Raw genomic sequence first — 17,397 nt, forward strand, 5'->3', positions numbered from 1 at the left:
CACTCGCCACCCCCTCTGTAACCCCCCTATCTTCCTATCTTTCTACCCTTCTATCTCTCTCCCTCACTCACCTCCACCTCTGTAACCCCCTCCCCTATCTTCCTATCTTTCTTCCTAACTTTCTTCCTAACTCCCCACCACCCTTAACCCCCCTCCCCCATCTTTTCTCCCCTCTATCTGTCCCCCCTCCCTCCCCTCTCCCGCCGCCACCTCCTGCACGCCCCCGCCCCCCCAGCTCCCATTCGTCGCCCCACTCCCGTCCCCCGCCCCCAGCTGACCCCTCCCCCCCCTCCTCCTCCCTCTTATGGCGGCCGCTGCGCGACAGAGCTAGCGACCCTTGACCCAAGGGTAGGTCGCTCCCCCTGCCGCTGCAGCTCCACCAGCCCAGGCTCCTGAGACCTCCTAGCAAGCCCAGCGAAATCACAGTAAGTACACCCCCCCACCGCCCAGCCCCTCGCCCTGCCCCGCGCTACTCACCTCCTCTCCTGCTTCTTTTCTTCATCTTTGATCTTCATCTGTATTCTTCATCTGTATTCTTCTTTCTTCCCTGCACCCCGTCCTGCGTGTTCTTTCTTCTGTCTTCATCTGTATTCTTCTTCTGTGTGCTTCTTTCTCTCTCTTCTGCACCGCGACCTGCGTGTGCTCTCTTCTTCTGTGTCCTTCTTCTAGGCTCTTCTCTCCTCTGCTCCTCTTCTTCTTCACCATCTTCTTGGCTCTTCTCTCTGCTGCTCGTCGCTCCTCTTCTTCTTTACCTTCTTCTGTGATCTCCTCTCTTCTGCTCTTCTTCTTCCTCACCGTCCTCTTGGCTCTTCTCTCTGCTGCTCTTCTGCTCCTCTTCTTCTTTACCTTCTTCTGTGATCTCCTCTCTTCTGCTCCTCTTCTTCTTTACCTTCTTCTGTGATCTTCTCTCTTCTGCTCCTCTTCTTCTTGGATCTTCCCTCGTCTGCCCTCCTGCTCCTGACTCGTCTCTCTGACCTCCCTCACTCGCCACCCCCTCTGTAACCCCCCTATCTTCCTATCTTTCTACCCTTCTATCTCTCTCTCTCCCTCACTCACCTCCACCTCTGTAACCCCCCCTCCCCTATCTTCCTATCTTTCTTCCTAACTTTCTTCCTAACTCCCCGCCACCCTTAACCCCCCCTCCCCCATCTTTTCTCCCCTCTACCTGTCCCCCCTCCCTCCGCTTTCCCGCCGCCACCTCCTGCACGCCCCCGCCCCCCCAGCTCCCATTCGTCGCCCCACTCCCGTCCCCCGCCCCCAGATGACCCCTCCCCCCCTCCTCCCTCTTATGGCGGCCGCTGCGCGACAGAGCTAGCGACCCTTGACCCAAGGGTAGGTCGCTCCCCCTTCCGCTGCAGCTCCACCAGCCCAGGCTCCTGAGACCTCCTAGCAAGCCCAGCGAAATCACTGTAAGTACCGCCCAGCCCCTCGCCCTGCTCCGCGCTACTCACCTCCTCTCCTGCTTCTTTTCTTCATCTTTGATCTTCCTCTGTGCTCTTCATCTGTATTCTTCTTTCTTCCCTGCACCCCGTCCTGAGTGTTCTTTCTTCTGTCTTCATCTGTATTCTTCTTCTGTGTGCTTCTTTCTCTCTCTTCTGCACCGCGACCTGCGTGTGCTCTCTTCTTCTGAATCCTTCTTCTAGGCTCTTCTCTCCTCTGCTCCTCTTCTTCTTCACCGTCTTCTTGGCTCTTCTCTCTGCTGCTCGTCGCTCCTCTTCTTCTTTACCTTCTTCTGTGATCTCCTCTCTTCTGCTCCTCTTCTTCCTCACCGCCCTCTTGGCTCTTCTCTCTGCTGCTCTTCTGCTCCTCTTCTTCTTTACCTTCTTCTGTGATCTCCTCTCTTCTGCTCTTCTGCTCCTCTTCTTCTTTACCTTCTTCTGTGATCTTCTCTCTTCTGCTCTTCTGCTCCTCTTCTTCTTTACCTTCTTCTGTGATCTCCTCTCTTCTGCTCTTCTGCTCCTCTTCTTCTTTACCTTCTTCTGTGATCTCCTCTCTTCTGCTCTTCTGCTCCTCTTCTTCTTGGATCTTCCCTCGTCTGCCCTCCTGCTCCTGACTCGTCTCTCTGACCTCCCTCACTCGCCACCCCCTTATCTTCCTATCTTTCTATCTCTCTCACTCGCCACCTCCGCTGTAACCCCCCTATCTTCCTATCTTTCTACCCTTCTATCTCTCTCCCTCACTCACCTCCACCTCTGTAACCCCCCCTCCCCTATCTTCCTTCCTAACTTTCTTCCTAACTCCCCGACACCCTTAACCCCCCCGCCCCCATCTTTTCGCCCCTCTACCTGTCCCCCCTCCCTCCACTTTCCCGCCGCCACCTCCTGCACGCCCCCGCCCCCCCAGCTCCCATTCGTCGCCCCACTCCCGTCCCCTGCCCCTGGCTGACCCCTCCCCCCCCTCATCCCTCTTATGGCGGACGCGCCGCTGGCGCGCCGAAGGCACGCCAAAGGCAAGCCCGACTGCGCCCGTCCGCGCCTGGCCCGCGCCCAGCGCCACGACCCCTGGCCCCCGGCACTCCCAAACCCCGCTGCACCGCTACGACCCCATCACCCTCCACGCCATCAACCCGGGGCGCTCCAGCACCTGCTTCCAAGCCAACCCGAAACGTACCCACGGACCCTTCGTATGTCACACCTGCAAACTTACCTTCCACCCCGAAACCACCACGACCGCCAGCCCACGTGCCATCAATCACCTCAAATGCATCCTGATCAATGCACGATCCGTCCACAAGCACGCCGTTGAACTCTGGGACCTCCTGGACTCCATCGCACCAGACTTCGCCTTCATCACTGAGACCTGGATGAACGCCTCCTCGGCCCCCGACATCGCCATAGCCATCCCCGAAGGCTACAAGATTTCCAGAAAAGACCGCACCAACCAAGTAGGAGGAGGAATCGCCATCGTCTTCAAAGACTCCATCAACGTCACCACCTCCACCGAAGACACCCCCCTCGCCGCCGAACACCTGTACTTCCAGATCTGCACAGACCCCAGGACCACCCTCAGAGGATCCCTCATCTACCGTCCCCCCGGACCGCGCGCCCTCTTCAGCGACTCCATCACCGACTTCATCTCCCCGCACGCCCTCGCCTCGCCGGACTACATCTTCCTCGGCGACCTCAACTTCCATCTGGAACAGAACAACGACCCCAACACCACCGCCCTGCACGACAACCTCGGCCTCAAGCAACTGGTGAACACCCCCACCCGCATCGCCGGACACACGCTCGACCCCATCTTCTCCGCCAGCAAACACGTATCCTTCAGCCACTCCTCCGCTCTACACTGGACCGACCACAGATGTGTCCACTTCACCTTCTGACGCGAAACTCGCCACCTCCGCACACAACCCATCCCACGTCGACAGTGGAACAAAATCCCCGAAGAACAGCTTCTCGCCACTCTCATTGACAACCAACCCACCTTCTCCGCCGACCCCAACGACGCAGCCCTCAGCCTCACGAACTGGAGCACCAACTGCGCAGACAACCTCGCTCCCCTCAGACGCCTCCCAAGACAGACCAACACCAAAAAACCTCTCTGGTTCTCTGACACCCTTAAGGAATCAAAGAAAACCTGTCGCACCCTCGAGAAAGCCTGGCGTAAGGACCACACCGCAGATAACATGACTGCCCTCAAGAACGCTACCCGCGAACACCATCACCTGATCCGCGCCGCCAAAAGGAATTTCTTCACAGACAGACTGGACAAAAACAGCCACAACAGCAGAGAACTCTTCAACATCGTAAAAGAGCTCTCCAACCCCAACGCCATCACACCCTCACAAGACCTTTGCAACTCCCTCGCCACCTTCTTCCATCGTAAGATTACCGACCTTCCGCTCCATCTCGCTCCTCCCCTTCCCCGCCAAAGTCATAGAGAAGACTGTCAACAAACAGCTTACCAACTTCCTTGAAGACAACAACCTTCTCGACCGCTCTCAGTCCGGATTCCGAGCCAACCACAGCACAGAAACCGCCCTCATCTCAGTCACAGACTACATCAGAACCCTGATTGACAATGGAGAAACAGTCGCCCTCATCCTCCTCGACCTCTCGGCTGCCTTCGACACCGTCTGTCACCGCACCCTAATAACCCGCCTCCGCTCCACCGGGATCCAAGGCCAAGCCCTGGACTGGATCACCTCCTTCCTCTCCAACCGCTCCCAAAGAGTCTACCTCCCACCTTTTCGCTCAGACCCCACCGAGATCATTTGCGGCGTCCCACAAGGCTCCTCGCTCAGCCCGACACTCTTCAATGTCTACATGAGCCCCCTCGCCGACATCGTATGCAAACACAGCATCACCATCACCTCCTACGCCAACGACACTCAACTGATACTTTCCCTCACCAAGGACCCCACCAGCGCCAAGATCAACCTGCAAGATGGAATGAAAGACGTCGCAGATTGGATGAAACTCAGCCGCCTGAAACTGAACTCAGACAAAACGGAAGTCCTCATCCTCGGTAACACCCCGACTGCCTGGGACGACTCCTGGTGGCCCACGGCCCTTGGCACCGCACCGACCCCCTCAGACCACGCACGCAACCTCGGCTTCATCTTGGACCCACTTCTCACCATGACCAAACAAGTCAACGCCGTATCATCCTCCGGCTTCCTCACCCTCCGCATGCTCCGAAAGATCTTCCGTTGGATCCCCGCCGACACCAGAAAGACCGTGACCCACGCCCTCGTCACGAGCCGCCTGGACTACGGCAACACCCTATACGCAGGAACCACTGCTAAACTCCAGAAACGTCTGCAACGAATTCCAAACGCCTCCGCCCGCCTCATCCTCAACATACCCCGCAACAGCCACATCTCCGCACACCTGAGACACCTGCACTGGCTTCCCGTCAGCAAAAGGATCACCTTCCGTCTTCTCACCCACGCACACAAAGCCCTCCACAACAAGGGACCAGAATACCTCAACCGCCGCCTCAGCTTCTACGCTCCCACCCGTCTTCTCCGCTCCACCAGCCTCGCTCTCGCCGCGGTCCCTCGCATCCGCCGCTCCACGGCGGGTGGGAGGTCCTTCTCCTACCTGGCGGCCAAGACTTGGAACACCCTCCCCACCATCCTCAGGACCACCCAGGACCACCCCGCATTCCGGAGACTACTCAAGACCTGGCTCTTCGAGCAGCAGTAACCCCTTCCCCCTAGCGCCTTGAGACCCGCACGGGTGAGTAGCGCGCTTTATAAATGTTAATGATTTGATTTGATTTGAAAGTGTGGGGGTTTTAAGTAGCATTTTTCCACACCTCAATGCCCACTGGAGTCAGGTGCTGCTCTTTTTTGTTTCTACTTTTTAGATGATCTGGTAGCTGCTGAACGTCATTAGCAAAAAGTTCTCTGCCAAGGAAAAGACAACAGCTCACCATTCTGTTTTTTAAAAAGTTGAACCTCTTCTTGAGGTGCTTAACCTGGGAACGGTGGATAGACTGGAATTTAAAATGTACTTAACACATCCTACAATAAGTGCACACAGATTCTTTTTTCCCTTTTCTTTGTCTGACATTTTCTTTTCTTGTCATTATTTCAATAGCGTCTTTACTTACTCTGCATTAGTGAGTTACAAAGAAAATAGCTAGTCTTTATAATGCCTTTGACGTTGCAGTTTATTAAAAGGTATTAATGTTATATTTAATAATGCCTGTAAGATATTATAGTGTGTACAATGAAAGGTGTTGTGAAAACAGTTTTGGTTGAGAAAAGATGAAGTGCAAGGTTACAGATACGTTTTTAAAATTCTACTGCAATGCTGACAAGAAACAAATAGTTGGGTCTTGTTAAAGCAATCTTTAGATTACCAACCGCGAAAGCATGTTATACGCATCTTGCTTGTCTACTGGCTTTTCTAGAATGGCTCCTTCCAAAGTCTGAAATAAAATGAAAAAATTCATAGTACTTTTTTCCTAAACATTTTCTATCCAAAACCTTAACTACTTATTGAGTTTTTCTCTAATAAAGACACTCTTCTAATTGTCTTAAGAAACACTAATACAAGAATGGAAAATATGGGACCAAAAAAGAGAAATGCAATATTTTAGATTCACCACATCAAAGGGAAATATATTCTATTAACACCATGGAAATAGCAAGTGTTCATTAATAAGTAACAGAAGACAGGTACTACCAAATGTCTAACAATGAACTGAGAAATCAATGCATCAGTTTAACACCCAATTGGATTTAAAAACCCACCCACAGCTGCAAGGTGGAATTGCCTATGCAATAAAGCTTTGCTCATCACTTACCACAATGGTATCTGCACCTATGACGATATCAGGAGTTTTATGGTGTTTCTGCAAACATCAAAAACATATTTACGATTAAATCAGCTTAACTGTTAACTTTGAAGCAGTCTAAATTTAAGCTGATGCAACTGCAATGTATCCATCATCGGCTTGCTGTTGTGTTGTTCACACCGGAAGGAGGTATTAACGTGAAGGATATTGTTTTAAAAAGTATTTCTTTTAGAACTGCCTCTTTGACCCATTATCTGTCAGAGTATATCTGACAACCCACAGAGGGCTGTAAATTGATGAAGCACTAAACAAATACAAGAGCAATCCAGAATGTCCACGTGAACCTGGGTAAAATCATCACAAAACACATATCCACTGGAAACTCATTTTCAATCAATGTAAATATTATAGCAGAAAAATCTTGCTACTGGTTAACTCATACATAAAATTCTTAAATGAAGATGAAAATCATATGTCTAGAATCTTTCAAAAAAGCTCCACTAAATCCAGTACCATCTCATATGTGAAAAACTTGTTTTTAATGTTTTGGAAGCTGCATCAGCACATAATGGTGAATCATTTTTATAATCATACTTTAGGGAAAATAAACAAAGAGTGACAGTTGAAAAAAGTGATCCCCAAGTGAGAAAAAAAACACCAAACATAAAGCAATAAAGAAATCATTTATAGTTCTGTGATCTTTGGTGTATCTCACAAAGACAGCCTCTTACTAAGTTTTAAATTATGTTTGTCAATACATTGATTGCTAATTCAAAACATAATCGAAGAGGTCTTGTCTGATTAACATGTCGACAGCGTTTCGACCCTCATGCTGGATACTAGGGTCTCATCAGGACAAAAAATGACCTAGGAATGGTGAAAGGATGGAATTATTAAAGCCTCAGCTTGATGTCGAATATTGGTATCACTGTCTGACCCAGAATGGTGCTTTTGGCACCTTAATATAAGAGCTGGGTAGACTGGAAGCATCTTCCTACAGTGGGGAATGCTGTTTTTCTTAATTCTGAAGTCTGGCTACAAGGAGGAGATTCTAGACAGATGATTTTCGTCTTCATTTAAGTATTTTTTGTATGCGTTAACAAGTAGCAAGATTTTTCTGCTATAATATTTACATTGATTTAAAATTAGTTTCACATGTGTTTTGTGATGTAAATTGATGAGGGCGCAGTCTAGATCAGAGTGATACACAGCATGAACCTTTTACTCATGTATCCAGTTAAGAATGATAATTTCAAGCAGACTAATGGCTACAGGGTTCTTATTGTTAATGTTGCTAAGATCGTAGCAGTAGACAGAGAATCGTAATACAAGACAGGTAGCAATCACAAGAGATCAAACAATAAGAGCAGAACACAACAGAAGGGAGTCAACAGTTGGTACCGACCACTTCACCAATGCGCAATAAATATAAACCGGGTTAAGGCATTGGTGCTGCTCCTGAGGGACAACAGGCTGAAAGTTATACATCAAGTAAGCCATAGTGAGGAAGACTTAAGCCATATAGCTATTCTCCCAAAAAATGACTGTGTGTGTTGTCATACGGAAGCCATCATCTGTTAAGAAATAATTAAGAAGGGTTTCAGAAAGATATATTCTATATGCGTTATTAGAGGACATTGCATGCTTTTGTCCAAACCAATTATTAATTTTGATATAAGCATGTTACATTTTCGCTAGAAAACTGTAAAACAAATTCTTGAAGAATAAGCCTTTGGATTAGGTTCTCTCTATGTAAATAGCAGAAATATTCACACATATAGTGAGCAAAGGAACCATGCTAACAATAACAAAATGATCAACTCCTCTTAAACTTACAAAGCATATATGATAACTTAATATCTCCACAACACGATGATTTACCCCAAAAACATCACGTGAAGAGCATATAATCTGTGCAACCAAATCGGTTTAATAGAAAATGTGACATTCCAAATAAGTATATTTTATCTATTAGTAAATGTACGGTACTAATGGACACTTGTTAATCCATTTTAGAGATAAGTATGTCTGTTTTGTAGGAGCATTTTTGCAGAGTATGGCAGACTATAATTTGCATGCCAACCTTGAAACAAATGTCTCATTTTAGACCAGAAAAGTGTTCCAGCAGAAATTAGTAAAAATCAACCAAAGATTAAATAAAGAAACACAACAATGACCATCATGTATATGTATCACCATTACTTTGAATAACCAACGTAAGTTACAGCTACAGAGAATTAATCTGCTTAATACATTTTATTATCTTACACGCATTACACATTAGTATATCTTGGCAGATAAGATCACTAGACAAATTAAGGAAAACTGAACAAATATCCTGAGATTAGAGATCTTGGAAAGCCTTTTGTTGTAAAAATCCCTCATGACTCCCTGTATTCTTTAACTTATGAAATCTTAGCTTTTTACATAAGGGCAAATACAATTTATTTCAGTTTGAAAGGTTTCATAGAATTTTATAAGAGGAACATGACAATACAATTTAAAAATAGCCCACAATTTGATTTTGACAGCATGTCGGAATTACATGTTTTCTTTGTATATGCCCAAACAATGCATATATTAGCTAGTATAGTGCAGTGTCAGAAAGGCTATTACACACAGTAGAGAATGGGTGATACATTTAAATAGTATCCCTCCAGAAGCAAACTCACTAACTTAAATGAAATGTAAGGCACAGATATTTGGCTTGTACAAAGTGATGCGCAATGCTATGTGGTGTTAATTGATTAAGTATCAAGCAAAGCTAAACATAAATTTGATCCTGTTTAGATTGCTCCATACAGTGTACACACCTAAGGCACTAAAGCATTATGACAGCATGTAGATGGAATAGTGCCTAGAATCAATGGAATGGAAATCTTTTATCGGCATATGGCCCTGAAAAGCCACATTTATAATCAATTTTATTGTCTGATAAAGTATGCATACTGGGATTCATACCTAAAAAAAGATATCAAGCATGGACACTGATTTATTTGGTACTTATTCTGGCTAGGAGACAGCTTCCAAGATTTCAGCTGAGAAGTGAGAAGTCAAGCATAGTTATCTTAGAAAGGTTGTTTGATGTAACATATAAAAAATTACCATGGCAAAGCTTAGAAAATGGGGTTTGGGTAGGAGGGAACATCATTTAAAATCTGGCAAATTAAGGTTTATCATCTTTGACCAAATCTGTAATTCAAAATGAAAAATAGACTGAACAAAGATGTTTAGGAGTAAAACAACAGTTAATAATGGCCACATGCTAAGTGGCTCAGTGTGGACTTAGTTGTGTTTTGGGGTTTGGAATATTGTCAGATGTAGCATAATTGTTTGTAAAAGGCAAAGTAAAAAAACATACAACAGCTCACTACGTACCATATCAAATGCAATTCAGTCAAGTCTTTTCAATGAACCTTGCCAATGTGGAGACCAGGTAACAATATAAAAGAATATATTGCAAGTAATCTCCACAAAGACGTAAGATATTTAGGCCCTCATTACAACCCAGGCGGTAAATCCCACTTACCGCCGTGCCGACGGACGCCAAGAAACCGTGCCCACGGCAGCGATCTGCCACGGGTATTATGACCCACACAGAGAATACCGCCACAATACAGACACCCACACAAGTCCGTGAGGCCAAAGGTCAGAGATAAACTGGCGATAGCAAAACCCACACCGTCACACCAACAGGAAAACGCCCACAATATCACGACCCACAAATCAACGCGACGTTCTTTCAACCACAGTAAACCATTGGCGGTACACACCACTGCGCTCAAAATATACACAGCTACCAAACTACACCACATTGGACAAATTAAAATACACACACCTGACACACATACACACACCACACCCACCACTATAAAACACACACCCACACTACCTACAAACCCTTACAATGAAAAAAAAGAGACCAAGCACACAGAGACAAGCAAAGAGTACACACTCAATCAGAGGCACAGAACACCATCATGCATACACCATCCACGCACATCACAGTATACACCCCAACACATATCACTCACAACACATCCATGGCACCCCAAAGACACTCCAGGTCTTCTGACGAGGAGCTAAGGGTCATGGTGGAAGAAATCATCCGGGCAGAGACACAGCTATTCAGATCACAGGTGCAGCAGACCTCCACTGCAAGGAAGATGGAGCTATAGCGGAGGATCATGGACAGTGTCAAAGCCGTGGGACAGCATCCAAGAACCAGGGATGACATCAGGAAGAGGTGGAACGACCTACGGGGGAAGATGCATTCTGTGGTTTCAAGACACCAGATTGCTGTACAGAGGTCTGGCGGTGGACCCCCACCTCCTCCATCACAACTAACAATATGGGAGGAGCAAGTCTTGGCGTTCATGCATTCTGAGGGCCTCGCACGAGTAGCAGGAGGACTAGACTCTGGTAAGTCAACTTTTCACTACTTTCACCCCCCCTACCTGCATGCCATCACATACCCTCACTCCATCACCTCACATATACCCCACCATCACAACCCACACATCCCAATACCAAGCCCTGCATGCAACAACAATGCATCAACACCTATCACAGCCCTGCATGGACACCCATCACCACAGCATGCCCAGTAGAGAGACTCACCCAGCCCACACAATCAGCAATCGCACAAGGCCAAGGGGACAGGCAAAGCACAATTATACAAGGGAAACACACCCATTGCACAAGATGGCACACACAGATACAATAACAATGCATTTGCATCCCAACAGGACCCCTACCCAACGTCACCGGAGAGGAGGTGCCACCAACATCCAGTCTCCCCACGGAAGAGGCCCACAGTGATGACAGCAGCTCTGCACGCCTGGATCACGATGACCATCCTGGCCCATCAGGGACCTCTGGACACAGTCCCAACCCACCACAGAGCCTCCCCCCTCAGGAAACACCAGCACAGCACCCACCCAGCGGGCCCATACCTCTGTCCCCAGGACATGTCAATCAGCAGTGTGTCCACCACTACAGGGACCCAAGGCAACCCCACTAACACAGGACGAACAGGGACCTGGGGTCAGTGGCAGTGGGCACACGGTTGAGGGGACAGAGGCACAGGACACCATCCTGGTCACCATAGCAGGGTTGCTGGCTGACATGGGCAAGACCATCAGGGAGGCAGTGGCACAACAAAGGGCCCCTGACACTAGCCAAACCAAGGAACAGCCTTCCACCTCCACCGGTGCTAGTGGACAGAAGGCACAGCCACAGGACCAACAGGCCACCAGCACCCCAACCCCTGCAGCAGGAGAACCACCCCGCAAACGGTCCATGCAATCCAGGCAGAAGAGAGAGAACATTGCAAAGACCCCCGCCAGGAAATAGGGCTCTCCTGATTGTCACCCTTCTGTCCCACTTTGTCAATCTGTCCACCTTGAACTGCCATTACTCCCCTTCCTATGGCCCATTGGACAATGCACCTGTGATACCAAGACACTGGTCTCTACCCTGGACCTTCCTCCATTACCCCAGCCCCTTGCACGTACCCCCATACTATTTAGCACAAAAAATAAACACCATTGAAATATAAACCTTACTGGAGTCAGTGTAATGATTGGAAAGATGTATTCTTGATACAGTCTCAAAGCATTGCAACGTCTGTGTTCATTGAATTATACAGTTGGTGGGCAGCAGTACACATAGCAGGAGCCAGAATGGGGTACACGGATCTGAAAAAAGGAAATCCAAAGGGAACAGTCAGTGGCCATAGACAGAGGGTAAGAGGCTGCCATGTACAATGTCCAAAGGTATACTGAAATATGAAGAGGAGTTACAGTCTCATATGTGTGTCACTGGAAGTACTGCTGTATAGTGTTTGTTCTGTTGTCCACATCTTCTTCATCTGCCTCCTCTTCCTCACTGTCGACAGGCTCCACCGCTGCCACAAGACCATCACCAGGCTCATTCTCCAGCAGAAAAGGCACCTGGCGTCTCAAGGCCAGGTTGTGCAACATACAGCATGCCACGATGATCTGGCACACCTTCTTGGGTGAGCAGTACAGGGATCCACCAGTCAGATAGAGGCACCAGAACCTGGCCTTCAGTAGGCCGAAGGTCCTCTCATTAATCCTCCTTGTTCGCCCACGTGCCTCACTGTTACATTCCTCTTCCCTTGTCCTGGGATTCCTCACTGGGGTCAGTAGCCATGAGAGGTTGGGGTAACTTGAGTCACCTGTAAATATCGAGGGACAACTGTTAGACACACACTAACCCTTCGGGACAACCCCATACCCAGAAACCTACTTATACTGGGTGGGGACCTTGGGCTCACCTATTAGCCACACCCGGTGCCTCTGGAGTTGGCCCATCACATAAGGGATGCTGCTATTCCTCAAGATATAGGCGTCATGCACAGAGCCAGGATATTTGGCATTCACATGGGGGATGTACTGGTCCGCCAAACACACCTTTTGCACATTCATCGAATGATAGCTTTTTTTATTCCTGTACACCTGTAAATTTCTGCATGGGGGAGGGGCAAATGCCACATGTGTACCATCAATGGCACCAATGATGTTGGGGATATGTCCCAGGGCACAGAAGTCAGCTTTCACGGTGGTCAAATCCTCCACCTGGGGACCACGATGTAGCTGCACATGTGTTTCAGCAGGGCAGACAACACTCTGGTCAACACATTGGAGAACATTGGCTGAGACATCCCTGGTGCCATGGCCACTGTTGTTTGAAATGAGCCACTTGCCAGGAAATGGAGCACTGACAGGACCTGCACTAGATGGGGGATTCCTGTGGGCTGGCGGATCCCTGATATCAGGTCTGGCTCCAATTGGGCACACAGTTCTTGGACTGTGGCACAATCAATTCTATATGTGATGATAATGTGTCTGTCCTCCATTGTCAACAGGTCCACCAGGGGTCTGTATACCGGAGAATGCCGCCATCTCATCATCTGCCTCAGCGGTTGTAGCCTATGGAGGAGAACAGTGAGCAGAAGATCATTTACCACATAGATAGCACAACTGTGTTTGAATTAATGTCACAGAAGCAGTGTGTGAATTCGAGAGTTAGTATATGTGCCAATATGTGCTGTGACGCATTTAGGTGCCATGCCATGTGCCCCCCTGAAATGGCGGCTGCCTGACCTGTGAGGAGGGACAAGGGGAAATGAGGAAACTGTGCTGGCGTTGTGCTGTGTCGCGTTAGGCGGTCGATGACCGCTGCACAAATCCGTATTGGTTATCATTGGGCCCTATGGATCCTAGGAGCCAATGGCGATGTACCCAGGCAGTGACGGTACGTACCACCATGGACGTGAGCGCCATTTTCTACCTATTCTCTCACTTGCTACCTGACCATCAACAGGAGAGGACCTACACTGCAAGTGCTGCTGTGACCTGAGTCTGGAAGCGACAATGGCTTGAGTGTCTGGGGAAAGGGCCCCTGCCTTCACTGCGGAGGAGTTGGAGAAACTGGTGGATGGGGTCCTCCCCCAGTACATGTTACTTTACTGTCCTCCAGACAAACAGGTGAGTACACTGTGAGCATGATGCATGGTCAATGCCTGTTTGGAGTGGTGTGGATGTAAGCCACATGTTGTGGGGTGCTAAGGCGTCCTGGCCTGAATGCTGCATGAGAGGCGGTCACTGTATGTGCGTCAGGGCATGGGTGGGAACTGGTGGGCAATGAGTATGGCAGTCCGGACGGGTGAGTAATAACATTTTCCGCTGTCTTTTCCCTTTAGGTCAGCACCCACCAGAAAAAGTGTCTTTGGCGTGCCATCGGCAAGGAGGTGCGGACCCTGGGGTCTATCACAGGCGGAGCACCCAGTGCCCATAAAGATGGGAGGACCTGCGCCGCTGGACCAAGAAGACGGCGGAGGTCTGCTGGGGCTGGCCTCCCAACGTGGAAGGGGTGCCCATCGCACCATGACCCCCCCTGATGTTCCGCATCCTGGTGGTGGCCTATCCGGAGTTGGATGGATGCTTGAGGGCATCACAGCAGCCACAAGGGGGTGAGTACAGTTTCAGAAAGCTGACTTTGCTCGCCTTAGAAACTAGCTGGGGAGGGGTGGGGGCTGGGGGTGCCCCTAGGCCAGGGCGATCATGGCAGGGTAGGTCCCTTGTTTGCAGGCTCTGAAGCACCCCTACCCCAATGGTACAAGTGGCCTACTACTACTGGGCAGGGTCCTGTGGGTGTCATGTGTGCAGATGCTGGCGTTAGGCGTTGTACCCCATGGGCTGGTGACTACCTTAGTGAGTGGTTGGGCATGGCCTAGTGCATGGGGCAGCTCAGTGTGTGTTGTGTATGCCAACTGTAGTGGTTTTGCTGGCACTGACCATGTGTATCCTCTGTCTCTCCCCCCCCCCTTCTTGTTTTGTCACCCTGTCCTTGTGTGAATTAGCATCATCTGGCAGAGGAGCAGAGGCACCGGCAATGGAGGGAGCTGCATCCCACATGGCCCATGAGGGCGAATCCACTGAGGGTGAAGGCACCAGTGGGACGGAGAGCGAGGGGAGCTCCACGACGGGGACAGGAGGTGATACCAGTGACAGAGACTCCTCCTCCGATGGAAGCTCCCTGGCGGACACCTCTGTGCCCACCCCAACAACAGGTACAGCTGCCACCCCCTCCCCCCCCCCACCAAGCACCGCCCTCCCAGCAGCCCCTCAGCTTGTTTCCCGTGCCAGGTCACCCAGGAGGGTGGGCATCTCCTTCACCCCAGGCACCTCAGGCCCTGCCCCAGTCAGCCCTGCTGCCCTCAGTGAGGAGGCTATTGACCTCCTGAGATCCCTCACTGTTGGGCAGTCAACCATTCTGAATGCCATCCAGGGTGTCGAGAGGCATTTGCAACAAACAAATGCATACCTGGAGGGCATTCATTCTGGTGTGGCGGCCCAACAGAGAGCATTTCAGGCTCTGGCCTCAGCATTGATGGCAGCCATTGTCCCTGTGTCCAGCCTCCCCGCTCCAACTTCCACTACCCAGATCCAATCCCCTCAAACTCACCCTATCCCAAGCACACCTTCAGACCAGCATGCACACACATCAACACACAAAAGTGGCTCAGGAAAAAATAAGCACCACACATCACACAGGCACTCACACAAGCACCATACCCATGCACACATACCAACATCCACTTCCTCCACTGTGTCCCCCTCCTCCTCTTCGTCCACCTCCCTCCCAGTAGCGTCTCCACTCACACCTGCATACACTACATCATCAGCTACTGCCTCCATCACAGGACGCCCATCACAACACACCCCTCACAAGCAATCACCACCCCTACAACCATGCACAGGTCCCCTGTGTCCTCTCCCAGTGTGTCTGTGAGCCCTCCTCCCAAAGTACACAAATGCAGGCACACACCCACTCAACAGCCATCCACCTCACAACAGCCTCCAGCCCATGCACCTTCAACCAAACTCAGCAGACGTACACCTCCTACAACCACTACCTCTTCCTCCACTCCCACACCCCCTCCATCTTCCCATCCCAGTGTGTCAAAAAAAACTTTTGCTGGCTAACATTGACCTCTTCCCTACGCCTCCCCTCCTCACCCCCCCTTCCCCTAGGCCAGGATGTCTAGATCCCAGGCCAGCACCTCAGCCACCAAGTCGGCGTCCTCTGTGGTCCCTGCAAGTCCCAGAGGATCAAAGGGGGCACCCATCAGGGCTGGCAGTGTGCCATCTACCGATGCTAAAGACCACCCGATTCCACCACTTGCCAAGGTTAAGAAGGGGTCGGCATGCAGCACAGAAAAGACGCACCACCCAACCAGCAAGGCCTCATCCAAACCAAAAGAGGACGGTGCAAAGGCCCCAGCAGCGTCTACCAAGGTGGGGAAGGGACACAAAAGCAAGGGCAAGTCACTTCAGGGCTCGGAGCCTCCTGGTGAGGGACTGGAAACCACCATTTGTCCTGACAGGCCAGCAACCTGTACCACAGTAAGCACTGCCACAACGACAGCCACCTGCACTGCCACCTGCCCCGCCATCTGCACCACCCCTGCACCGCCGCTGCCACAATGACAGTCACCAGCATCATCCCCAGTGGGCAGCCATCCGAGGCTGCTGGAGATGGCCTGGTGTCTCCCTCTATTACTACAAGCAGCTGTACCACAGGCAGCACCAGCAGCATCTCCACCACAGATACCGCCGCAGGCACTGCCACAGGCCCAGCTGGTGCCACTACATCAGACATCAGCAGCATCCCCAGTGGGCAGCCGTCCGAGGCTGCAGGAGACGTCCTAGACCCTGCACACACCACTTGAGGCACCACCACCAGCACTGGCACTACCAGCAGTTTGCAGCCTAAGTCGCCGCAGGATGGAGTGTGGCTCTGCCTCCATGGAGTATCATGCTACCTGTTCCCTACACATCTTGTGACTCAGACACCCAGGTGAGGGTATGGGAACTGCCAACACCCCAGGTGCAGCATCACTGGGCACAATGCCACCTCCAGAACCAGTGGAGAGATGCACATCACCCAATCCTTGGCAAGATGAAGCAGACTGGGCACAATGCCCCCTCAAGAACCAGTAGAGAGATGCATCCACTCACCCAATCCTTGGCAGGATGAAGCAGACTGGGCACAAGGCCCCCTCAAGAACCAGTGGAACATGTCACCCACTTGAGAGGCTGTGGCTTTGCACTCCCCGGGACCAAGCAGTGGGCAACCCACCCACTTGAGAGACTGTGGCCTTGCACTCCCCAGGACCAAGCAGTGGGCTAACCACCCACTTGAAAGACTGTGGCTTTGAACTCCCCAGGACCAAGCAGTGGGCAAACCACCCACTTGAGAGTCTGTGGCTTTGCACTGCCCAGGACATCACTGTGGGCATGTTGCCCCCTCGAGGAGCAGTGGCATTGTACCATCTTCCGGCTGAAGTGCCCCCCATTTCCCATCCCCCTTAGGTGCCTGTGTTTTTTCAACCTAAAGCCCTTACAGTGTTCACTCTGTTTTGAAGCAGGAGTCAAGTGTGGGCATCGCCCATATTTTTTGGGCCACTGGTCCACGGACATTTACAAAGGACAGTGTATGGCCTTCTGTACATATTGTAAATATTTGTATATACTATTTTTTATATTCGTTAGCTATATCTGCATGTTCCAAAATATCACTGTTTGAACTCAATTCCTTTTGTCCTTGCGTTCT

At 50.1% G+C, this 17,397-nt stretch overlaps 1 protein-coding gene across 2 annotated transcripts in view; it reads right to left on the reverse strand.

Moving 5' to 3' along the window:
- Positions 1-17,397, reverse strand: part of ASMTL (acetylserotonin O-methyltransferase like) — a 291,907-nt gene that overhangs the window by 180,410 nt on the left and 94,100 nt on the right. For both annotated transcript variants that reach the window (XM_069204555.1, XM_069204554.1), the window contains exons 4-5: positions 6,262-6,309; positions 5,819-5,883 (exon numbers count right to left, since the gene is read on the reverse strand). In XM_069204555.1, the coding sequence (XP_069060656.1) occupies positions 5,819-5,883; positions 6,262-6,309 (113 nt within the window). The remainder of the gene's footprint in view (positions 1-5,818; positions 5,884-6,261; positions 6,310-17,397) is intronic.

The sequence above is a fragment of the Pleurodeles waltl genome, chromosome 8 (assembly GCF_031143425.1).
Source record: "Pleurodeles waltl isolate 20211129_DDA chromosome 8, aPleWal1.hap1.20221129, whole genome shotgun sequence".
NCBI lineage: Eukaryota > Metazoa > Chordata > Amphibia > Caudata > Salamandridae > Pleurodeles > Pleurodeles waltl.